The sequence below is a fragment of the Seriola aureovittata genome, chromosome 1 (assembly GCF_021018895.1).
Source record: "Seriola aureovittata isolate HTS-2021-v1 ecotype China chromosome 1, ASM2101889v1, whole genome shotgun sequence".
Lineage (NCBI taxonomy): Eukaryota > Metazoa > Chordata > Actinopteri > Carangiformes > Carangidae > Seriola > Seriola aureovittata.
Genome location: NC_079364.1, coordinates 24,941,916 through 24,968,368, shown reverse-complemented (window position 1 = coordinate 24,968,368; position 26,453 = coordinate 24,941,916). Strand labels below are relative to the sequence as shown.

General features: G+C 39.8%; 1 protein-coding gene across 2 annotated transcripts; it reads right to left on the bottom strand.

Moving 5' to 3' along the window:
- Nucleotides 1-12,496: 12,496 nt before the first annotated feature.
- On the bottom strand, nucleotides 12,497-23,489 carry LOC130164076 (retinoblastoma-like protein 2). Of its 2 annotated transcripts, none has more exons than XM_056369713.1 (14): nucleotides 23,298-23,489; nucleotides 19,401-19,537; nucleotides 18,807-18,910; nucleotides 18,284-18,387; nucleotides 17,925-18,062; nucleotides 17,546-17,710; nucleotides 16,646-16,715; nucleotides 16,374-16,483; nucleotides 16,080-16,256; nucleotides 15,270-15,341; nucleotides 14,980-15,040; nucleotides 14,057-14,217; nucleotides 13,753-13,917; nucleotides 12,497-13,661 (listed from the first exon to the last, which is right to left on the bottom strand). In XM_056369713.1, exons 2-14 carry the CDS (start codon nucleotides 19,472-19,474, stop codon nucleotides 13,425-13,427), a joined length of 1,638 nt encoding a protein of 545 aa, XP_056225688.1. In that variant the 5' UTR covers nucleotides 19,475-19,537; nucleotides 23,298-23,489; the 3' UTR covers nucleotides 12,497-13,424. The 2 variants fall into 2 exon arrangements, with proteins under 2 accessions (XP_056225688.1, XP_056224902.1); XM_056368927.1 differs by having other exon boundaries at nucleotides 19,401-19,523.
- Between the last annotated feature and the right edge of the window lie 2,964 nt (nucleotides 23,490-26,453).

Sequence of the window (26,453 nt, the reverse complement as noted above, 5' to 3'; positions counted from 1 at the left end):
GTCAATGCCTTTTCTTTATCTGAGTGTAGTGGATCCTTTTTTTTTTTTTTTGAACCGTGAATCCTTTACACTGTAATCTGTTAGCTTTCAAATCCGCCTCCACTAGTAGCCGGTGACACCCAGTTGAACCTGGATAAGGGGATTAGACCTCAGGCATTATGGAAATGGTAAAGATCAGAAGAGGGCCAGCAATGGTCAGACTGTTCACACAGGTAGACTGGTGGAACAAAGCCTTTTTAATTACCCTTTTAATTGCCCCTTTTAACAGTATGAATTAGCATTTTAATGATGGGTATGTAATTAGGGTGGAAAAGGGTACGAGAGCTGCAGGCTGCTAATAATGCCTCTCAGCTCAGAGATCACAGCAACAGGAGACCAGAGCAGCTGCACCTGAGCGCCGGCACACACTGCACCACTCAGCCAACAATGAACAGATGCTACATATACACACGCATACAGAGAGGAACTTTCTGCACACACACGGGTATATCTGTGGGTGCATTCACACAAAGATTTAGCAGCCACTGGGGTGAACATTTGGTGGACATCCAGAAATGGAGAAAACAATGTGACAAACATTTTCGTACACACACACACACACACACACACACACACACACACACACACACACACACACAAATACATGCTGATTAAGTCATTAAACTGATCATTAAAACTATTAAAGTTATTATATCATCAGTTACAACTGTATATTGGAACTCATACCTGATGATTTTCTGTGGTCACATGATGACAGAAACAGGACCCGTGTTAACAAATGTGCCCACACACACACACACACACACACACACACACACACACACACACACACACACACACAGAGAAGTGCATCTGTGCACAAAGACATGCACATTGGCATGATTGTGCACATGGGCGCAGACATACGTACATGCAAACGGACAGCTTATACATACAGACACAAACGGGTATTCTCACACTGTTCCAAACACACAAGCTATCATTGTAGCAGCCTCACAGAGGATAGCTTCAAGGACCTTGGCAATTACACCATTTACACCAAGCTCCCCTAACAGCTCGCATGTAGAGATTGAAGGATGGTAAAGGGATGAGAGTAGTTTGGCTAAAGGCTTTCCAGCTAATTAAAAGACTAACGTAGCCTCCAAATGACCATTAGGATTCATTTGGCTTGTATGCAAAAAAGGCAGAGATGTATATCTCATCATGAAACGGGCGCGAGATGAAAGCAGGCAACATCAAATATGCCGTCTCTGTGCCATTCATTTGTCGTAACAGAAACCCTTATCTGTGTTTACATCCTAAGCAAATTGTTCAACTGCAAAAGCAATATCAAAGGTGTTCTAGTAACGGACTGTTCTGAAGAGGCATGTCTTTTTTTTTTTTTGTGCACATGAATGTATAATAAGTTAAATAGACCTAAAGGAGGCACAGTATAGAATGTCATTATGTGACATAATGGCACACTATGAAAAACAACAGCTGCACATATCTCATTATTATCCAGTAATGATATCTGCAGTGTAATAATGGAAATCTTTGCCATGTAGAAGCTTATGTATTGCGAATTCAAAGCGTTCTTTTGTTTTGTTCGTGATCAAATACAAATGTTCCTTCCTCTCTTTGACCTGAGTCAGTCATTCAGCAGCAGGACACTAATAGCATGGTGCAACAATGAGACACACTTTTATGAGCTGCAAAGAGATCAAACCTGACATGTAGACTTTATTTCTGTGAAACCTCTAATCAGCATTTGCATTCAGTCTGAAACCTGCCGTTCTCCTGGCTAATCTTTCTCTTCATTGCAGCTGCTCTTTTACAGGCCACATACTTGGTTCTATTTAGCACCCACAATACGTTTATTAGCCAGAGCCTGTACAGAAACATGAAGGTGGTGCTAATATCTAGAACAGAGGACTGTCTTTGTGCAATGTTGCTTCTGTAAGAGACAGAGGGGGGTTCCCAGAATGCCCTGGACGGCTGGCCTAATTATTTTTCCCAGAGATGAGGTCACATTCCTCATGGCCCAATCAGGGATAGGAGAGGAGAGCCTGTTATTAACAATCAGCAGACAAACAAACACACTGGCCTAAAGGCATCCATTCACCATAAGCCCTTAGAGCATTTTTGCTCTAGACGTAATGATCATTCCAAACAAACAAATGTAGACAGATAGAATGGTAGACAAATAGAAAATAATATTTCGGCCATGAGACTTTTAACTTGGAACAATAGAACAGATTTCTCTCTTTTCCCGCGGGGCATGCAGGACTGTGGTATGATGACACAGTGGGCAATAATGCCATTAACAGACTATTACTGTTATTTGATGTGCGTTAAGCAACCCTTCTACAGATGGTTTAGTAATGTTCAGGGGTATTAGGCCTGTTGTCATGGTGAACACTAAGGCTCGAGCAAACGGTTGGGGGAAAATGATTGTGATAATAACCCTTTCTTATCCTAATGGATTCGTTTCGAGTGATGTTAAATGTTGAATACACCAAAGCAGAAAAACCTGGCAAACCAAACAAGCACATGTTCAGCTGTACATATATCTGCTTCACATTCCTTTTGATATCTGGCATACATAAAATACATATGATTTCTTATGTATCCTCAGGAGGAACTTATCTTTTCTCTTGCCAGGGAGGTTAGAAGTCAGGTTCACCTGCAGGACAACAGTTCTAGAGTTGGTTCTAGGGTTGTCACGATACTAGAATTTCAAACTCAATACCGACACCCAGGAAAATACTCGATACTCGATACCATTTTTGATACCATAGGGAGAAAAAGTGACCCTAACCCTTTTTATATAACCCTTTATATATATATATATATATATATATATATATATATATATATATATATATAAAAAAATAAGACACGCAAATGTATTCAGACTCAGCCCTGTTTATTTTGTGCGTCTGGTGACTTGGCACCATATTTTCGTTGCTGATCAAATAGAGTTGGTAGGGTTGCTGCTGCTGTTTCTGTGTAGTTGCTGGTTCACTTTTCTCAGGTTCAATCTGGGACTTTAAGAGAAGTATAACACTTTTCAGATACAGATAATTGTGTTATCCTGTTATATTACCACTGTCTATTAACGTTATAGACAGGCAGGACTGATAACGTTTGCTGCCTAACTCCCACATTAACGTTGGTTGTTGTTTTATTATTAGCCATAGCCGCTAGCTTAATGATAACTTAACAGACGGCTAATGTGGCTATCGGCTAATTGCTAATAGTTAAACGGCTAATGTTAAAGTGTGCCGCTAGCCAGGTAAAATCATAATGCAAAATCATTCCAAACGGCACTTTTGCTTTTTTCATTTTCATCTAAAACATGTTAAGAAGGTCCTTCAGCAGCAGCAGCACTTGCCATGTTAATTTAGTTTTATGCTGGCGACACCAGGCCTGTTAGTGGTGTCAGAGTTACTACACAAATTCTTCACTGGGTCCTTGATCTCAGACAGAGGTAGAAAAAGCTTACTATAGAAATACACATTTGGTCATGCAACACAGAGGTTAGATTTATGCTTTATTGCATTTTCACACAGTATGTTTCACTTTTACAAGAGGAATGGATTTAAGGATGATGACTTTAGGTATGGTAGTACTAGCTCACATAACGAGCTTGGCCAAGGTTGCTGGGGTGTAAACTTCCCAAAACCAAATAAAAGAGCAGAACAGAGTTGCTATAGTTACTCCTAACTTTTTAATAGTAACATCTGCGTAGCTCCCACACAGTGGATGTTTCAGTCCTAAACAAGGCTTTCTCTAACAAACTGTGACCCCAGAAACAAATGTAGTTTGCTGATAATATGCTGTAGATACATAGATAGATAGATACTGCAACTGCAGAACTACGGACCTGTAGAGCCAGGTATTGAATAAAAATATACAATATATACATCAAAAACAGCATTAGCCATGAATAAGTAAGAGAAACAACAGTGTGCAGATAAAACAATGGTGTGCAGGTAGAGAACACAGTGTCCTCTGGCAGAGCACAGATAAGAAACAATAGAATACAGATCAAAAATACGATGAGCAATTTTAAGAAAGGTTGGAGTTCAATAAGAGCTGTGCATGATGTCAGTGTATAATACATAAAATATGATATAGACAATATGTAGCCTACATGTAGATGGTAGTGCAGCAGTGTGTTCACCTGTCACAGAGGTGAGCTGTTGTACAATGTTGCGGTGAACGATTGGAATCATTTCCTGAAATGTTCTTTGTGACAGCGGAGCTGAATGATTCAGTTAGGAAATGAGCTCTGCTGTGTCTGCAGTGTGCCGTGGAGGGGCTGGGATGGATTGTTCATGATGGAGATCAGCTTGTTCAGTGACCTCCAGATTCTGATGATGGTCCCTGCCTTGTGAATGAGTTTATTGATCCTGCTGGCATCTCTGGCACAGATGCTGCTCCCCCAGCAGACCACAGCACAGTACATGGCACTCGCTACCACAGACTGGTAGAAGGTCACCAGTGTCTTGCTGCATACATTGGACCATCCAGTTCGAAAGGCGCCCCAGAACTAGTCTTTCCAGTATCGTCATGACTCGTGACCTTGGGGCAACTGGTCTGATGTCATTGTAGCCACATGGGGTGGCTCTCTTGGGTACCAAGCGAGATGTCTTCCATAGCAACAGTATCCTCTCCTGCCTCAGACTCAGGTTGAAGATATGTTGCAGGATACCAGACTGCTGGGTGGCACAGGACTTCAGGATTTTGGGACTGATACGATCAGGGCCAGTTAGCCGTACATGCTAACATTTGTAGCTTACATACAGTAAGAGCAGACACACCTGCTGTTTCATCTATCCCTTACACTTTTTCTCTTGTGATTTTGGTTTTTCAAAGATGATTTAAAAAAGACACCAGTCCTGTCCTATGCCCAAAGTTGTGCAGGGCTGCTGTGCTTAGGTATGGCCATAATATATGATTGGACAATTGAGAGAGGGCTTTAGTGAACAGTCGGTCCAAACAATTTCACAATGGCAAAGATATTTACACTACAGCTAAGTGAGCTATATTGTAGTTGAAGCTAAACCATCAAATTGAAACAAAATCTGTGTTGTGTATTGGTTATCACTGTATTCGCAAAGGTTATCTAATGAACTAAACACAGCAACACATATAATACACACTAGTATCCTTCCATGTAGATAACAGTCATGTCTGAACCCACACTGGCCATACAGTGGCTACCATCACACCTTTTTCTTTCACACCGACTTTTTTTCTTATCAAATTTGATATTTTACAGAGCCTAGTCGTCTACGTTCACAATAGGAAGAACTGATTCTACTGAAGGTCACCCCGACACCCGAGCTGAATGAATGACATTTAGAGAACAGTTTCCTATTTTTCACCATTTTCTTTGAAAGGCGTTACTCTACATGAACCATGCACACATGCACACATTCGTGCCACACAGCCATATAGAAAAGTTGCAGTTGTCACTAAGCGTGTGCATTTTACTGCAGTGAGTTAAACCTACAGTAATGACTCGGTTGGGTACCACAGTCACTCTCATCTCGCTGTGGAACACATCTGGTGCAGACACAGTACAAACTGGGTTGACTCCTCAAACATTTATCTATAATGTAAAGATGAATACTGGTTACTGATTTGCTCAAAATTAAAGTACATTGTTACAATTCAAAAGACTCATAAGTCTTTGGTTATCCACTTAATCACACTTAGACCCCAGGGATACTTGTAATTTCAGCTAATGTTATTTAAAAAAATAATACGGACAATTACAAAAGATAAATATTAATTTCTGAAATAAGTCTCGATCATCTGTGCGTTTTACGCCATCAGATTTCTTGGTTTAGGAATTCATTTACTTCTATGATTTGAGCATTTATAGCTGGCACTTTTGCTCCTGTTATTAGAAGATGGTATTTCTTCTAACCCTGTTGCAAAAGGACATGTCTCTTTGTGCTCCCATCCAGGATAATCAAGTCATCCTTGTCCACATGCCTCCCTGTATCTCTCCTCCAGCGCCCTGACCTTTATCTTCAGCTAAATCTTATTTGCCTTCAGGACTTTATAGGGTTTTCCACTCATTCATAATCTATTTGCAGTGTCCTACAGACTTTTCATTGCTATGACATTTGACAAAAAACTTAATGGTAAGATATTTCAGTCCCTGTATTCATTTGCGGTCGACTTCAAGTGAATCCTCTTGGAAGCAGTGGGTAGATAGATTGTGAGCAGCTTTGCTCCAGGGACATTTCCCCCATAGTTCAAGGAGATTACCTTTTTGATGTGTGCTCCATTAAGCAGCTCCTCAAATCATAAAAAATAGTATAGAACAAAAGAAATAACAATGATTGTAGAATTGCTATTCTTAAAAAAAAACGGATGAATTACCATCAGTGTTTCCTCTTGGACTTTTTTCTCTTTAAGTGACATGATGACTCAGCCTGCCCATTTTTGATTTGTTCCAATTAAGGTTTTGTCTCTTATCTTCCGGCTGCTATCACCAGCTTTAGTAACTGTTGTCTGAGCATCTGTTCAGCTCACATAGCTTACTATAAATTTCTCAAAGTTTGGACTAAATTAGCTGTTTTTTGCTTTGTTGGTCTGAATGCTAATTTATATAGCTTTTCACAAGTATGAGATTGTATGAAAATGAGCAAGTGTCACAGTTAGACAAATGCTGTTATGATCTATGAAACACTTTATACTAGACTTTTAGATTCTTATCCATCACACAATATCATCATGTAGGCGTCCGATCAGTTCCCAATTCATTCTGCAGCATGGCAAGGACTCAAACATACAGCCAGAGTCATAAAGACCAATCTTCAGAGACAAGGACTTCTACAAGATGCTTGGAACATCCTACCTGCCAAGCACCTTGAAAACACACATGTACGTTGAAGAACTAGAGTTGTTTTAAGGGGTGGTCACACCAAATATTGATTTGCTTAAGGTTTTTTTCTGGTTTACTGCACCATGTATGAGGTTATTTGATAAATTAAATATATTCATGACATTATTTTTGAGAGTATCCACACTTTTAGTGCCTTAAATGTTTGCACAGAGTTGTATCTACATATTCTGACCAGTGCAGGACTGTTATCACTGTAGTAAATCACTGGAAGAACCCATCTAGCTAGCGTTGCTTCATAAGGATCAGTCCACTGCCGTGGAAAAACACCTTTCATTTTATTCCCGCCCTCGTTGTTCTTAGCCTTGTACGTGAAATGGTAAAACTGGCCAGATATTTACTAAAGTGGTCACAGATGTAAACCTGCATGTGACACATTCCCATTTCTGGTGTAGGCTGGAAGTGAAGGCAACAACAACAGGAGTTGGAGCACTTACTTAACTTGCTTCTGAATGTCATCCTGAGATATCTGTCTTGAAACTAGTTTCTTCAAAATCAGTGTCATGTCTCATTATTGTACTAAGTGATTATGATCATTCTCATTTAATTTTTTATACCTTTACATATGGCATTGACTTGACTAGTGGTGCTTCAGAGTCAGACGATTGTTTTTATGGATATCTAGTGATTTTTTTAATGTTTTTTTACACAAAATAAAGAAGCCCATAGCCCTCTAAACAACAAAACAGATGTGTTACTGCTCTGCAGTGTGAATAATAGGACGCTCTCTGGAGCCTGCAGTTGTGATGGTGGTGGTGGCGGTGGTGGTGGTGGTAGAGGAGAAGGAGGAGGGGAGGGAGCATGGTGGTTGGAATCAGTGACATTCTTCAAGGCCAGTGTAAGATTAAAGACCGGGGCTGTCGTGCCTCTGATCATATATTCACAAAAGATACCCTGTGAAGAACACATCTTTAAAGAGAGGCTGGCTGAAAATAAGACCACTACTTGTGAATATTTGTGGCAGCCCATTATACATGTCATATAAATGGTCCATTACTGAGTAAGGAGATTACACCCCAGAGAGTTTTTTTTAGTTGCCCTTCTCATTTTCTGTTTGCCCTCTTTTTTCGGGCACAATCCTGTGAGCAGCTGCCTCCAGTGGCACAAAGTTTGTCCTCTGTGATGTTTTGTGTGTGGAAAAGTCATAGATCCTAGGTTTGGATGTAGCTGGGAGAGCTCTATCTCTTTTTTTTGATCATACCTAATCACTCTAACATTATAGCATTGTGGCATTGGGCTCAAAAAACAGCCTTGGGCATTATGTGCAACCAGGAGCATTTATACACAAATGAAAAATGTCAATAGTGCTTCCTTCCATAATATTGCCTATTTCACTGGCTCATAACACTGGCCTGTGACTCATGAACATAAATTCAGCGCACACAGTACAGTAAACCGAATATTGATTAATATAACTTTCATCCTGGGTTTGCTTCACTTGGTGTGGCCTTGGGTCCTTTAATAGTCGTGGCACAGTGGAAAAATGTAATAGCTTGCTATTCTGCATGTCCTTCAAATAAAATGTTTCCATAATGGATTCTCATTGGTAGATATATATATATATATATATATATATATACATATACATATACTGCACCATAAGCCTTGCCCTTTTTGTATCTTGCACAAGAGAGTTAATCAAAAAACTCTGCCAGATCACAGGATTACAGTCCCTGCAAAAGGACAGCAAATGGCTGAGCTGCTGAGAAGTATTAATATAATAATCAAGTGTTTCAGGTTGCTTTTAATTCAATTGTCTCTCTTAACATTTCCCGGCTATGTCAATCAATGTGCCTGCCTTGTCTTTAAAGCAACAGCGGAGTTATCCATTCCGGTACCATTAAAACATCAATGTCTCATTTCTGCTAAATGGCAGAGGAAAGATAATTGGCATGTGTGCATGCATATTAATTAAATGATAATGAGACGATAAGGCCCCCTCTCTATCTGCAGGTGTGGAACCACTGATCAATTGGCAGTGAAATGGGCTAAAAAATGCGCTTCTTTTATCCCACTACTGAAATTAAAAACCTATTTAGTACCACGTTTTCCAACAAAGTGCTTTTCATTTATCTTCTCTAGCACATTATTCAATCACACTTTCCATTTGTATAATGGTAATATTTTCATGTAATTTCCCGCTGCCTCTGAGATGGGTATTTTTGATATACTTTGTGAAATGGCTATTCCATTCCAGCTCCATTCACTAGCTGGTAATAAACTTACAACCTATATTTCAGATTAAATGTCTTCAGCAAATGGAGCCAGCCTCAGATGTCTCAGAGCAAATGTGGAAAGATCACTTCTGCTCCCTGGTGGCAGCAGAGTGAACTGTGTCGGTGGCTGCCAATGCCCCCTGGTGGAAAAGACTGGAAAGTGCTGGAACATTTTCACAACCCTTGGCAGCATTTCATGATTCGCTGTATAAAGCACTCACTGTCTCCGACTGTCCAAATGAACAGCAGTAACAGTCCTCTGATATGCAGAGCATGCTATCTAGTTGGAGAGCTGCGAGGTACCCACAGCTGAAACATAAGCTGACTATCTTAAAGGCTTGCTGCTTTAGCCTGCAGCAGAATTGGAAGCATTTGAAAGAGTGTGTTGTAACTATCAGCCCTGACCAGAGGTGTATGAGCACTTCAGAGGAGGAGGAGAGGAGAATGAACATATAACGGCTGTGAAAAACAAACAAAGGTGATGCAAAGGACGCCGCAGGGGGCTGTGCAAAGATCTAAATGAGGGCTAAAAAAAGAATATAAAGGCAACTCAGGTACACAGAGCACAACGCAGTGTTTCAATCTGTATATTTATCACAAAATAGTTTCTCGAATGTGAACATAAGAGCTGTGTGTGTGTGTGTGTGTGTGTGTGTGTGTGTGTGTGTGTGTGTGTGTGTGTGTGTGTGTGTGTGTGTGTGTGTGTGTGTGTGTGTGTGTGTGTGGTGTGTGTGTGTGTGTGTGTGTGTGTGTGGTGTGTGTGTGTGTGTGTGTGTGTGGTTGGCCCAGATGACACAGAGGTTGATGGACAGTAGTGCAGCGTCGCCTCCTCCTGCTGACAGGCCCTCCTTCACCCCGGACAGGCCAATCTGTACACACTGCGACACAGACACACAGAGCCCATCTCAGTCACCACACAACTCATTTGTCATGTCAGATAGCCTCAGAGAGACGTAGCGGTCAAGTTATAGAGGTGATTGTATCAAAGTGACCCCAATGCGATGGTCATAAATTGCTTGCTTTATGGGGAGGTGCTATATCCTTGTTTCATAGATTTGAAAGCAGAACGAGAGGGCATAGTCGAGTGATTGAAGTAAAATTGGAAAACATTTTTCATGCAGATTGTGATTCACAGATTGTGAATAGTATTTTTATTTTTTGTAAAAACGAATTGTTTTTATGTAATTTATCATATGTCTTACTTTGAGAAGAGTTTGGGATGAGGTGTTGATGGCACTCAGCTGGAACTCTCTGTTGTTTCGTCCTTGTCTTTGTCTGTTTTTCCATCGGTTTCCTCTGCAGGTGCCTCCTTGGTGGAGGTGGCTGTCTTTGGCCTTTCCTCGGGCTTTTCAGAAGGATCCATCACCGTGGTGCTTCGGCTCGTGTTACAACCCATGATTTGGCAAAATCTACAGAGTGCAGTGTGATGTTCAGCTGATGGGAGTCAAGAGGCGTATAAAGTCTTAAAACACTGGTCAAAACCTTAAAACCTGTTTGAGTGTTTTTGGCTCAGGTGCCTTTGTTCTCTATGGCAACCTTGAGACCTCCTCCTGAGTTAGGGCACCTGACTGTTGGTTTTATTTTACGAGCCTTTGTCAGCCGGTCGTCCTTTTTGTAATTACCTCACTAAGCAACACTGGTTGAGAATTAACTCAGTAGCATGCTAAAACATGGTTACTGATAAACACTGAAGGGGATTGTGTGTCAATCACATGGCAGCCATGGTTACCATTCAGTCAGAGGAATTTATTTATGAGCAGTCACCTTGAGTCAGCAGATTCTTATTTACAGACCTACTGAGTCTTAACGTACAGTAAATGGGAAACAAAAACTGTATTTGGTAGATACACAGCTTTGTATGAGGGTGGAATGAGAAAGAAGAATGCAACTACTATTTATTCAGAAAATTACTGTCAAATTTTTATAAAACCAAAACATTAAATATCAAAGTGACATAAGTATTCAGACCCTTTGCTATGATAGCTGAAATTCAGCTCAGGTGCTTTCCATTTCTCTTGATCATCTCTGAGATGTTTCCAAGAACCCGATGGTCACTGCCTGAGCTGCACAGATCCTGTGTGGAAATGGGAGAAACTTCCATGTAAGAGGAAATTCAACAGAATACAGAGAATGATTTAATGAAGAATGTTAAACAGACAGGAATAATTTTGTCCTGGTCAAAATTATTGTCACCCTTCAACTTCAAGTGCATAATTCAGAATATCTATCTATAAATTTTGTACCAGAATATTAAAAGAACAAAAGAAAAACACTTTCATAATGTGAAATAATAGAAATACAAACGCATACGGACACAATTTTGGGACATCATTCATTAATATTTGGTTGCAGCGTTTCATGAAGCCATCTACAAGCTTCTTACACCTATCTGCTGGTAGTTTCTCTTCCATTGCTATATGTTCATGCTCTTTTAAGTTTGCAGGAGTCCTTTTAGCAATGGCAGATTTCAGCTCTCCCCAAAGGTGTGATTTAGGTCAGGACTCATTAGTGGCCAGTTTAAAACATCTTTTCCTTTTCAACCATTCTTTTGGGCTGCTGCGTGCTTTGGGCCGTTGTTCTGCTGAAAGACCCAAGACGTTCGCCTCAAACCTAGTTTTCTGACATTGGGTGACACATTTCACTCTAAAATGTCTTGGTAATCCTCTGATTTCATCATTCAGCAGCAAATCAGCACCACAGCATGATAGAACCTGTACCATGTTTTACTGTAGGAAGGCTGCTCTTTTCCTTATGGGTTTCATTTCATTTCTCATGAACCAGCTGTGGCTGTTTTTTCCTCAATCGCAGACTTCTGTCATTGAGTTTCTTCTTAGTGTCACATCCTTTTTTATGCTGTAAAACCATCATTCACTGCTCAATTCAAGCCATGTGAAGACTGAGACTTAAACAAAAGTGAGTCTTATCTTGTTTTTTTTTTCGTGGAACTATTTTCATTCCAATAAGTGTGTCTGGGGTACATTTTGTGTACATTTGTATTCTGGTTATTATATTAGAAAATGTGTTCATTTGCATCAATTTTGAAGATATTCTGAATTATGAACTTAGAATTCAGGGGTTGCTAATTAATAATAATTTTAAAGAAGACCATTTTCTTTTATTTGTCACTGATTGCTTTAATAAAATTGTTCACGGTGACTCTTTTAAGAATACATGGAAAGTATTTCACTTTCCCTTCTTTTAAAAAGATACCAGACATGCCCTGATGAGGACTCTGTGAGTTGAAACTTATTGGTGTGTCCATATATAAATAAAGGATTTTTAGTTTCACATATATAATCAGAGAGCCCTGGATATTTTTTTCTGACTGCCATTGTACAGTTTCAACTCTTACAAGACTTATTACACTGGACAGTTGTTTTTTCCAGTTTATTAGATCCCAGACATATAAAATATATTTCATTGAACATTGACACACTCCTATCTTTAATTATCTAGTTAGAAAAGTCCAGAATATATGAATATGCACAAAAAAAAATATATGTATTTCCATATCAATAACACTTGTTTAAGTTTAATACTGGACCATGATTGGCTTCCAAACAAGTTGTGATGTCACAAATAGTGCTTGTATATACACACATGTTTAATAATAACATAATATAGAGTCTGTTCAACAGATGAACATGAAAATGGCACTTTAATAAATGTCCACTACAATTTTTTTGACTGATAGGCTGATGAAAACAGTGAAACAGTTAAAAACAGTACTAGCTGGCTGAGATGATGGGGTGTGAAGGCATTAGTCAAACAGATCTATTTTAGTTTCACAAATCTGTCTGAATAGTTTTAATGCTAACACTCAAACTTTATTCCTGTGAGGAACTAAAAAAATCATGTTTCACTATTTCACCAGCTCTTTAAATTTTTTAAAAATATTCAAGAAAGCAGTTTTAACTGCCCCCTTTTTATTTACCAACAGAAAGTCAACTGAGCACTTTGCAGCCATGTCCCACTTCAAATTCACACAACACCGTACACCTCCACCTGGGAGCTGCCCTGTACGACCACAATCTTCTACCATTGGCCAATGAGCTGGAGGTTAAGTGCCTTAGTCAAGGACACCTTGACGGTATCGTTGGTGTCAAAAATAGTGCAGAGCAAAAAAGGTGTAATTTTAGCTCAGACTGCAGACAACACTTTGAGCTGACAAAGAACTTGGCCCCAAGGAATTCTTAACAGATAGGCAGACAAAGCTGCTCGGTGCTTTTCCTCTGACTCCTGACACTGTTGTTACAGTTTCAGAAACAGGAGCAGAGAGAGACTTCATGCTCCTCTCTGCTTTAGTGCAGGTTAGGTTTTTTAACTGGAGATGGCTGGTCCTGGTTCCTTGTCGTGACACGATCGTTCACCACGTTCCTCAATCGTCTCTGCCAGGCCGACTGATCATCCAAACGAAGCCTTTTTGCTGAAGGGCCATCTTCTCCTTCCTCCTCCTCCTCCTCGCTCAGTGATACCACATACCCTCGCCTGTTGGGTGACCTGCCTGTTTTGATCATGTTGTTGATCTCACGCAGACGCTGTGAAAACAGGAGGGAAATCTTCAGTCACAATCGCGCACAGAGTGATATAATTTCAAGATAACAATGACAAACATATCCTTAGACAGACCTCCGGAGGACTTGAGTTGAAATAGTAGCACAGCCCGGTTGTGCGAGGTGAGATGGTTTCAGGGTTGAATGGGGAAAGATAGATGGAGGGGCTTCTGCACAACTGGTGTCTGTTAGGAGATGCTTTCATCGGTTGGGGGTATGGAGACAAAGGAGGAGTATCACCCTGCAAAAAAGTCACACAGCTTGTGTTAGAAAATCCAGTCTTAAGAGATAAAGTATTACAGTATATTACAACATTTTGGGACCTCAGCTTGTGACCTTCTCCTCTTGTTCTGTTTGGTCAGCTGAAATGGTTCATTTACCTCAGAGGTCGGGGCAAACTGCTTGGCGAAATGCTGCATCTTGGTCGTGTAGACCTGGTTGTAAAAGTAGATAAGATTGCCCCTCTGCTCCTCAGAGGGTCCTGGATAATGTGTTGACGGTGTGTTGGGAGTTGGGATGCTGTTGCTGTGGTCTCCATAATCTGTAAGCAATCATATATTTAATAAAATAAATCACTCCTAATCTTGAAATTACATCATTACTGATATCATGTAAGTAATATGTTTTAAATTATTGTGGTTACTTTATGTGTCCCATTTTTGTATGCAATGAAGAATTGCTCTCCGGCTACCTAATACATGACTTATGGCTGACCATAGATTTGCTGTATAAAGAGGAGGTTCAGTTAAAGGTAACATGGTGGCGACATAGATAAAGGAAAATTAGCATTTTTAATCAATGTGCCAAGAAATATGCACAAAATGCTATTGATGTTGGTGAGTCAAGCCTCTGATGTACAGCAGGATTTGCTGATGTTTATGAGGCAATTTGTGCTTTAATCACGGGTTTAATTAATCAACTTGTTTTCCTGTGGCAGTGAAAGACTAAGTGTTTCATTTGGGCAAACAGGGCGGATCTATGTCACTGCAATAACAAAGTCAAAGCAAGTCTTATCTGTTACCAAATTAGCATTGTTTATGCCCTATTAGAAATCTCAAGTAAAACAATCCATTAGTAACTCAAAGGCTAAATAAACAGGCACAATTACAGTATATTTATTATATTTATGTTGACGTGTATTTGTAAATCTGTGTAATTCCGATTGCCCTGTACCATACTGTATTTTACTATCTCATGTCAACCTTGCTGACTGGTTTATCTCTTGGTAATCGGAGGATGTGCTAATTCCATAGTTACTTCCACATGCATTTATTCAATTTTTTTTTACTAAAGGGCATCTTACTGTTGTTTTCAGTGGGAGCATTTTCCATGTCTCTTCCTGAAATCAGCACGTTTTTGCAGACCTGAGGACAGAAACAGTCTGTACATGAATATAACTAATGTAGCCATAACACACAACACAACCTCAAACACACTCAACAGATTTGTCTACTGTTTACATCTGATTACGAGACTGATTGTCACATGGCTTGGGATGCAGTTCTAACAGTCGTATCCTATATTTTGTTAATTCAGAGCTGATCCACTTGTATACTTAAGAGATAACAGGAATAACCTAGAAAAAACACTTACACTTTTACTGGTGTGTGGCTGAGACTTGTAGCATTTCATTATGCGCTTAAAGGGTATCTCCACCTTGGTAATCTGTAAAAGCAAATAACCATAAGTTAATCATTGATTATGTTTGTAGGTTGTTATTAAAGGAAAACGTGCTGCATCTGATATTTTATATTGTTATAATATAACAATATAATTGTTATTGTTATATTGCGAGTCTCTTTAAGATGTCCTTTAATACTAATACAATATGTTTAATAATACAAAGTCAACCAAGTCAGTTCTTACAGTGAGATAATGACATTGATCAGTACTGAACACACTGTAACGGGTGACAGTGTAATAGCAGAACAAATAAAAGAGAAAGTAATTGGTGTTTTCACTGTGCTCCTTATTTTGACAGTGGAGATATTAATAAATCAACATTATTGCATCATCAATGAAAAGAAATATGCAGTAGGTATGTGAGAATGTGAAGTTACTGAATTACAACAAGCCTATTATATTTTTTGTTGTATTTCCAACCCGTTGTCACATGATCAACACCAACATTGTCTGCCTTGCCAAAAACATCTGCATGGGTTCATGCAGGTGAAATTTACCACATCAGGACAGCATACCACAACAGTCAGACAAATTTCAAAGTGTATTGTAAACTAGGTTAACCTTTAAAAACTTGTTTGGTTCTTTTTAAAAAAATATATATTTCTTGCCCTCATAATAGCCCCTAAACACAGACACTTGCAAAGGAAATCCCTGCATATATACCCAATGTTTATGATCATTATAAATGCTGAGACCTCCCTTAGATATATTAAAGCCCACCTTAGCCATAATGTAGATGGCACACATGAGCATTTGGTCCAGGTGACGGTCTACCATGAGGTGGGTGCAGTGGACCAGGGAGTACTCAAAACAGGTCCAGATCTTCAACCGCAGCTCATCAGAAATGTCCAGTGTGGAGCACAGCTCCCTGAGACGTCTGCCCATCAAGCTGTAAACCTGAGGCAAAAAGAAAACATCACCACAAGAAACATATGGTAACTGTTATTTGGAGCCATGGAACAGAATATCATTTTACACACTAACGGCCTGTTTTGGTGTGGTAGATCAACTGACCTTGCGAGCAAACAGATGGAGGGAGCTGCTCCCCTGGGGCCTGTTTACAGCTGATGGGGAACTCTGTTGGTCAGTGCCGGCAGAAAGGTCAGCTTTCAAAATGACATCCACTGTCAAGAACAGAACTGATCAGTCAATCGATAGTCAGAATACTGTAACCAATTTGCAATTAAAGAGTGTAATAAATTGAGAAATGTATTAATAGTGTGTTAAATGTGATAGAATTACAACAATAATGTAATGAAAGAAGACATTTAATACACGGTTTATACCTCCTGGTAGGTTTGGGTCAGGTTGCAAGTCTTTTTTCTTTGGATCCTCAAGCCATGCAGGAGGCGTCACCTACATATGACACAAAGCTCACATTAAAGCCACATATGTGTGCTTCAACTACTGCTACTGCAGATGGTCCAGAATGCGGCAGTGTGTCTGGTCTTTGATCAGCCTAAAAGGGCATTGACCTCAACTGACTGCCTATGGTTTCCCGAATCAAATTCAAGGCACTATTGCTTACCGTCAGACTGACTTCTAGGCCTGAACCCATCTACTTGAACTCCGTCATACAGGCTTATGCTCCTCCAAGGACTGTCGCCTGGTATTGACCTCCCTGCACACAAGGCAGTCTCAGTCTGAACAGTCCAGGCTTTTCTCGCTTGTGGTTCCCCGCGATGGTGGAACCAGCTACTAAACGCTATCAGAGCAGAGGCGCCCCTCTGTATCTTAAAGAATCTCTTGATGACTCGTCTTCTGAGAGCACTTCCTCTCCTAACACCTCTAACACCCTAACCTGCCTGACAAGCACTTACTATGCACTTTCAATGCACTTCTATACCTGATCTTCTTGCACTTCAGCTTATTGAATAGACGTAGTACTTAGTATTTACACCAAGGTCTACTATGGCACTGAAGCTTTTGTGTTGTGTTTGTCCCTCACTTGTAAGTTGCTTTGGATAAAAGCATCTACCAAATGAGCAAATGTAAAGAAATACGGTAGCACTTTTGATGTGTTGATAATGATCCACAGTCATACTGTTCCAACGAAAGAAAAAATGTAATCATATTTGTAATTTAATCTTACTCAGAAATTAATGTCACCTTGAGAGAACCTTGAGTATAAAATCTTAAATAACCCCCTGATGCCAGGTAAAGAGTTTTTGTGTGCTCTTGCCAACCTGTTGGCAGGTAGGCAGATGGCCCTCGTTGGCTCTGATTTCCTCCCACAGCGGTGAGTTGCTGGTCCAGGCCAAGCTCTCCAGAACTTTGTGTTCCATTTGGGCGAGGTGTCTGACAACAGTGTGAGGCAATCCCGCATCAGCACGCAGAACCAGCTCAATCACCTGTCACAGCACAGGAAAGCAACTGTCAAAGTCAGCGGGGGCATGGCTGTCACTCTTTTTTTTGTCGCTGATTCAAATCCCAGATCAGATGCTAAACTATCTGCAAAAAGGTGTGGGACTGCCACTCTCTACTCTCTAAACATGTGCACACATACAGGTATACACAAACTGTATGCATACAATATAAATCAAGTTAACAAGCTGGGAAACACACCCTCCAGAAGTGGTATGGTTCCATCTTTAAGATCTGAAGGAGCAGAGGGAAATCACATGGTAGACGGTTGGAGCAGATGCTAATCTCTAGACAACAGGCCACCAGACAGCACTGGATCAGATCAATCTCCAAGATGCCCTGCAGCAAACACATGCACATCACAGGTGTTTTACTTCAAAACAAAAATGTAAAAAACAATCAATAGAGATCAAAACTTTGATTTTAAAAAGGCTCAAGAGGTATATAAACATGTAGTGACGCATGCTGTACCACTTTGTGATTGTTCATATGGTGCCCCTGGTGGGAACAAAACCTCAACAGCAATTCAAGATGTGGCCACAGGAGGGCAGTACACTCACTGAGATGTCACTGACTGCCAGCCTTTTCCTCTCTTGACTGACCAACTTCTCCAGGATCTTGTAATACCAGACCGAGGCCTCACAGCAACACTTTACTGCCATCTCTGTGAACAATATCACATGGATTATAAGTGACATGTGTCAGTCACAAGTTTGATACCTATTGCTATAAAATAACCTGCTCTCTAATCACGAGGGGATATAAGGCTCTGTATGTGAGTAGACAGGGGTTTCTTGACTTGCTCAAAGGCACATTGTTGCTTCTGATAGTACAAGTGAATATTCTGGTCATAAATGTGGTCTGTTGCGTATCTATCTGGGCAATCTTGCCATTGCCCATGATAAAAATCTAGGCTATAAACTAGTAATACTGTGATGGCCATTAACCTCTGTCCTCCAGAAATATTGAACATAAGGTAACACGGTTTCCATGAAGTGGAGTGGCTTCATAATGCATCCACCTCCAACATTTAAGTGACTTTCTCCTCTTCCAATTGTTAAATCATTGAATATCTTCACATACCTTTGGTCTCATTTCCCACATTGCCCCAGTGGTGTAGCAGAAACATGTGCAGCATACGTTTTAGTCTCGCTTTAACTGCCTCGGTTGGATCTCTGGAGCAGGCCCTGAATCAGAGGAATCAAAGCAGGAATGGGACCAGGATAAAAAAATGTACTGGAGTTGTTTGTTGGAAAACGCTTGAAAAGGAAATACAAGGCCATGAACTCAAAGAATTTAAAGTGCACCAAAACCTCAACTAAATGTTTACACATAGTGAAACAGAACTTTGTCTCTATGCAAACCCCACCCTTTGTACCCTTTACCAATAACACACCAGATGTTCAAAACGGTGAGTAGCCCTTTTTATGGTAAGTGACAAAACCTTGCAAGCATGTAAGAATTAGGTAGAGTAATATTGCAGTAATACTACAGAGACAGTGCTCTCAACAAAGACGATGTGACACTGATAAAATATCTCAAAACTGTTGCAGTTTATTGTAATAAACAGTTATAGTGTGTGTGAGCCAGTTTTTGCTGTATAATAACATAATCTGTACAGATAAGACAAACAAAATGGCCACGGTATGAGTAATACTGTGAGTCTGTAGCACTAACCTGAACATAGTGATCAGGCGGTCACTCGGGCCAAACCTTGGCTTTTGCGGTTTGCCCTGAGGCTCGGTTGCCATGGTGACCTTCACACTTGCCCAGGATGAGAGTCAGAGCAGGAATGGACACCTAGATAGGAAACACTAAGAGACGATCAGGGCACAGAAAACACTGCAGGACAGTACAATCAATAACTTAAGTCATTAAACGACTTAAATTATTCATAAAAATAGAGAAATAAATGGATAAATGGTTGGATATAAATGTCTTATTTTCATTCAGTCTAATACCACTTTATAAGAAACTAGGCCAAATGAAAACAGTCATGCTTATTAAATGAACTGCCTCTAAAAACAGTTTCCTGCACCAAAACCACAGACTGTAAAAGACATGAAGGTGGTGTCTGTGATATCACTCATAGTTTTCTGAAAAACCTTCCCATAGCTTGAAATTTTGGGAGATACACTTATTTTCTTACTTCCCTGGGCTAGAAGAGATACCACTTTCATGTTTTTTACATTCCTGTTTGCATACGTAAAAAAAAAAAAACTTGTTATTTAATATAGATTAGAGGTGTTAGCAGGTATGTCTTTGGGCTTTGGACAGAGCTAGGCTGTGCCAGATTGAAAAGATAGGTCTTGAGTTTCCTTTTAAAAGTATGCTACAGATCGAGCTTGTCATTGCAGCTAACCCCCTGCTAGCTGTAGCTTTACATCTAGTGTAAAGAAATAAGAGGGGCATCAATCTTCTGATCAAACTCAAAAAGAAAGTGAGGAAACATTTTTCTCAAAATGTAAAACTATTCCTTCTAGCCTGGAGTTTGGGTAGAAAATGAAAAAAAAAATGTAACTGTTAAAAGATGCTACTAGCTACTGTTAACTTCACAAACATGGACTACAGCATCACCCTGGCAGGCCACTTATACATTTCTAAAGTTTACTGTTTAGTCAGTTAGAAAATGGTGACTGTTGACTGAGCTGTCATGTTGAGCGTGCAACAAGAGGAATATTTTAGATGCCAGAGAACATTTGTTTCTGTGGCAAGCAACGAGAATAATTAAACAAAGACTAAGCCTATCGTGACAGTGCACGTTCCAGTCCACGGACTCAACAACAGCATTAAGAGGACAACAGCAAGTGAGATCATTTTAGGCTGAACTGACTGAGTTATGTTCTTTTCCAGCTTCCATTTATGGAGTTTTTGTACCAGATTGTATGAAAAATGATTGCGTGTGATGTAGACACAGAGGTCATGCGTCATCTCTCTTACCCTGTTGTAACACTTTTACAGTGTTACAAGTGTTACAACAGGGTATTTTTACAATGTTGTAGGCCTGTTGGTACTATTACTTAAGCAAAAGATTTTAACACTCCTTCATCCACTGGTAGAGGACCCTGCTCTACCTCAACCACTTCAATCAGTGTGTGTGTTCACTCTCCTGCCTGAATGGAAACTCTGTTCCTCTAATGATTCCCACATGTGCCGTTTATCATTCTGGGTAACTATCCTCACTGAGGCAGACAGACCTCTGTCTACAGTGTATGCAGATGACGTGGTGATAGGTGTGTGCGTGTGTGTGCGTGCGTGTGTGTGCGTGTGTGTGCGTGTGTGTGTGTGTGTGTGTGAGAGTATGTGAGAGAGAGAGAGAGAGAGAGATGTGTGTGTGTGTGAGAGAGAGAGAGATACAGAGAACAAAAACAGAAGTTGACAGATTGTAAAAAGGAAGCAGATAGAAGTATGATACAGAAGGTGGGGAAGGATTGAACAGTGATTGTGTGTCTTTATCATAATTCATTTTGGTTTACAATGTGTGTTTTATTTTTATAGTTTTTGCCACTAATCCCTGTAATATCTTGTAAGTCTATATGGGGTTGGACACCATTTCAGAGAAACAGCATGGCTTTGTGGCAAATGAACTTGAACTTATTTTGTGACGGTTAACCTGATAATTGCCAGTCCATCACGTCTTCAGACTTCTTCTTTAAAAAAAAAAAAAAAGAAGATATTTCCAAATGTCTGAGCCTGCCAGTTATTTTCTTTCTTTAGGATATGTTGGAAAAGTTAGTCAGTTTAGCTGTCTATTTTAAACAGCTGACCTGACTTTTTTTATTTTAACTGTAAACATGCCCCAGTCCACTCACACACAGGCTGGGATTCTCACCAACAACACACTTCAGGAATTAGCATTTATGTCGAGGGAAAAAGTGGCCTCAGAGCTGAAACACTCTAAATACACACATCTCTACTCTGTTGTATTCAAAACTCAGAGGATATTATATCATTATCAAAAATATCTTCTTGATAAAGAGATATATCATTTGATTTATAAATTGTCAGAAAATACTACACTGACCTACAGTCTGAAATATAGATATTCTATTATTTATTATTTAGAACACAGAAAAGCTGAAAATCCCCACAGAACAGCTGGTGTTAGGTAATGTTCGGTATTATTATTTCTTACTCAAACTGTTAATCAGTTATCAAAATAGTTGCCCATAATTTTTTTCTGACATTTGTTTTAATGCTCAATTGAGAGGTTTAATCCCAAATCATTCATTTATCTTGAAACATTTCCAAGATAAGGGCTTTTTTTATCTGGTGCTGATCTCGATAAAACTGTTAATGGCATTATTTATTGATCATTATTTATTGATCATTATTGCAGCTCATTTATCTAGATTCTTTTATCTCTCCATTCCATTTCATTGTTTAAATCATTTTGGGTTCAAATGAGGTCATAGGTTCTTCAGCTGTTGGTCTAACGCCAGGTTTTTCCACTGCAAGAGTCAGCTTAGTCACTAAAATAAGAAACAAAGCGGAGAGAGAGAAGCAGGACTGGTACATTTATAAAAGATACCTCTAACAGACTTAAAGTAACCAGTGTCTGGTCTGTCTACAGTATGGTCCGTGTGGAGGGAGAACTGTAGGGTAAATGACAAGAAAAACTTGTACTTATTCTCTCCGACTCATTTCCACAGCTGCAGGTGTGAGACCAAACATTTCGCTGAAGTAAGACAACACCTACAACTAATACTGAGAAACAGGAACTTGGAAGTATCAGTTTGCATGCAGCTCCTCGTACAAATGAATCATACTGTAGCCTGTTGTACCTCCAGGCCCTGCCCATGCACTAAAAAGTCTGAAGTGTTTATCCTCCTTTGACACCAGATCGATACTATGTGCCGTTACAAATGAGTGCCGGAAAGTGGAGGACACAGGAAAGTCTGTCAGCAGTAGAGGAAAGTTATAAACTGGACTAAAACATTTATTTTCTGACTTGCCTAAATCTGTTATGCTTCATTGACTATCTCACTCCGTCTTTTGTCTTTGATGACACATATAAAACAACTTGTCAGTGCATTATATATATTTTTATATACATATACATATATATATATATATATATATAGATATATATTATGTGTGTTTGGTATTTTGATTTGGCTGGAAACTTTGTAACAAATCACAAATCAATATGCATTATAAAAAATGTTTAATCTGTCTCCAATTTATTTGGGTCACACCCATTTCCTGTTTCCTCCAGACTGGCCTTCGCTGACAAGTTAAATCAAACTAGGCCTTACTTTCACTTTCAGACACGTGGTAAACAAGTGACAAAGTGACGATTTATGGATTCATTTTGTTTTTGATCATCAATAAACTTTATTGTTCAGTGCATCGAGTCCTTGCCAATCGAGCTATTTAACATAGTCACCTACTGAATTTGGAGGGTCTGTCTGTCCTGCAGCTTTTAGTCAAAGCTTATACAGAAGTAGATGATGTCAGTGTTACGTTTTGATTGGAACTGTCAGCTGACATTTCATGGCAGTTGTATTGCATGTCATTTCGTCTATGTTAAACGTTTGACTGCCTGTAGCAACTCATGAACAGGTTACTTACCGGGTTATGATGAGGTTTCAGGAGCCAGACTAAGGGTCTGCTGGTCTAAGAGTCCCCCGTGTGTTTCTCTGATGTCCGGCTGGTAGCAGTGGAGAGGTGCAGCATGGTTTAGTACGGGCAACCTGCTGCTCTGCAGCTTGAGGAAGTTCAGCCCATTGGCCTCTGTCAGCAGACAAGCCCCAACTTGTCATCTGTGTCTGGTTGCTATGATAAGCACTGAGCAGTGGTGGTGACTTACTCTAAGTGCCACCCAGAGGAGGAATGGAGGACTTACAGTAGAGAGGACAAACCTGTTAACCCTTTGTTTTAACTTTATAACTGTTAATGTACTGACTTCTTACAAGACACTGGATTTTTCAAGCACAAGCTTACCAACCTGAGAATGCTGGCAAAGAAAACTGGAAAAAAGTTCAACAGATCCTTTATCCAGCACTGTAATAAGAAGCTGCCAACATACTGTGCAAACAATGTGTTAACATTAACCACTGATGTGACTCTAGACACATTTAAGAGTTAGTGGATAAACAACATTTGTCAAGAAAAAGTTTTTTTCATGTAGTACTTATGTGGTCGATGTGCAGTTACAGTGGCTCTAAGTAGCACTGAAAGAACCCTACAGTGCTTCATGTCACTACTTGTACTTTGAATATTTATTTCATATTAGTAAATAGTGTCGTCCGGTTTGTAACTTTAGCACTTTGATTAAAAAGGGACTATCTTAACTAAGAAAAGTAGGGAGGAAGGAGAAAAGAATTGCTACAGTAAAGGGTTCAATTGGCTAGAATGAAGCGGATACAGTTTATTTTGTGCCACTATAAGAAGAAAGGTTTGTTCCCTGACCTGAACAATGTCACTTTGAGTAGAACAATAAGTGTACAGATGTGAGGAAAGTGTTCAGCTGTTCAGAGGAGAAAAAGTGCCAGAAAGTTCCTGGTATTGATGATGTCTTGAATAAGTTCCCCAGACAAAGCAACAGGCAAAGGCACACTTTATGGATAGTCAGAAGAATATGTTTAATAAAAATAATTAAACCTCAATTTCCTCTATAGAACTTCATAGAAAGTAATCCAATAAATTACAAATGACTTTTAAGACGCGTTTTCCTGCACTACATAAAGAATTATTTTGACTACACAGACCACAACTTGCAAATATTACAACTTTTCCAATGAAAGAAAAAAAACAAGACAAAAACTGACCAGGGTGACATTTAGGATATTATCAAGCTTGAAATAAAAATACAAAACCAATGATGCTAGTTTTGTCATCTCAGTGATTACATGTATGAAAACTGAACGAAAACCTCCCTGTACAGCAGTAGTGTGTTTTGTCATTCCTCTTGCATATTGGTCATTGTGTGTGTGTAGGTGTGTGTGTGTGTGTGTGTGTGTGTGTGTGTCGCAGGTTTAACACTGCTTCTCTTGCACTAGCAGTGCTTTGGGAGTCCTTGTACAGTACAACTGAGGGAAAAAAAAAGAGAATAGCAATAGTAAAGCAAAAACCCCAATCTTATGTCTACCATTTTTGCCATTTGTGTCCTAAAGAGGCTCAGCACAGTCATCAACCCATCAACCCATCACTGTGGGGCAACAAAAAGTAGCAAAATTCATTAGTTCAGTCACCTACAGCAGAAGTAGCAATGGCTGGGTGTTTGCATAAGGGCACTACAAGTTTAAAGAGAGCAGAGGTGCAGATATACAAAATGACAGTGGCATGTTTAAGTTCATTGCTCAGACATAGAAAAATACCGTACTGTTAGTAGTAATATAATAAAAAAAATCAAAACAAAAATGCAATTGCATTGCAAGCAAACCCATGATGAGGTCTATATATATATATATAACAGGCATACAAGAAAACCAATTTAAAGCAACATCAGAACTCAGACATGTCTTAAGTCTTTGTGTTCAGACCGTGGGGTTGTTCATGGTTTAACCTACCAAAGAACAATGCTACAGCAATACGTAAGAACTAAACAGACTGAGTTATTTCAGTGGGTTTCTCCAGCACAGGAGGAGCGCTCTGCCCCCCCCCCCCCGTCCAAACAAAGACCTCACCTCAGAAATTATTTTTGAAATGTGTATCTAACAGTCCACTGTGTAACAGCAGTCCTAGAGCAAGCACTGTTGTGCTCGAGAAAATTACAAAAGGTACTTCGGCTTGAGTGAACTCCAGTGTTACAGCTTAAAATGAACATGTACAGCGATGATGAACAAAATGCACGAGCATGGAGCAGGAATCTGAGCAGGTTGCTTTGTCAGACAGAAGTTGAATGAGAGAGTGAGGTACAGGATAAGGGCACTTCTACATCTAGCTGAAGCTCCATTCATCAGCAGAACAGAGTCGAGGACGAAGTGAAATACACACAACGCTGCAAACTTCCAGCGACACAAGCTGCTATTATTGAGCCCTTCCTAAAGCTAGCCCATCTGGCACTGTGTAAAATTTAATACTCAAAGACGATGACAATTACTACAATCTTAGCCAGGACTTGAACTATTTTGTGCTTGTGCCGTGTAACTTCTGTAAGACTTTGGTAGACAGGTGGTCATGCAACATGAAAATTTCCTCCAAATTTGTAATGAGTGGTGTTCAAAAGGTCAAAAACACTTGTAATGTGGTTTCCACTAGTCATAGCTTACAAGGCCCCCCTCCTCAATGCACAACATTCAGATTGGGAAGTTATGGAAGCAGTAGATACCAGGTGAGAGGAGCAGCCCAGCCAAACAAAACACAGTGGAAGCTCTAAGTAAAAAAAAAAAGAAAAAAGAAAAAGGCCTCTGACACACACATTCCAGCAGACAAGGACACTGTGTACATGGACAGCACGAAAACACACCCATGCACATGTACATTTGCACAGTGAAGCCAATCCATTGAGCACAGTTGAGGTAAGATGCAGTCAAATACGCCGGGGCTGTAGTAATAATATCCATGTCGTCAAGAATCCTGAACTTCTCTACTAAACAGAGACCACAAAACTCTGTCAGGACCTCAGAGGGTCAAAGGGCAGTTTTTGGCACACAGTAAAAGGTTGTTTTTCTGTTCCCACAGCTCAAAGAGTTTGTTAGACTCTGACACTGGAAAAAAAATAAAAATAAAATCAACAGACGTGCAAGTGAACATGTATGCCTACTGTGGGTAGCTAAAGTGCGC

Bases quoted from the DNA above. Each gene is read 5' to 3' on its own strand.
- LOC130164076 (XM_056369713.1), bottom strand. From the start codon at position 19,474: ATGGCAACCGAGCCTCAGGGCAAACCGCAAAAGCCAAGGTTTGGCCCG. The intron at 17,711-17,924 runs GTGTGTTTCCCA...GTGCTGTGACAG, and splicing joins AACCATACCACTTCTGGAGG to GTGATTGAGCTGGTTCTGCG. The intron at 16,257-16,373 runs GTCAGTTGATCT...TTTTTGCCTCAG, and splicing joins TCCATCTGTTTGCTCGCAAG to GTTTACAGCTTGATGGGCAG.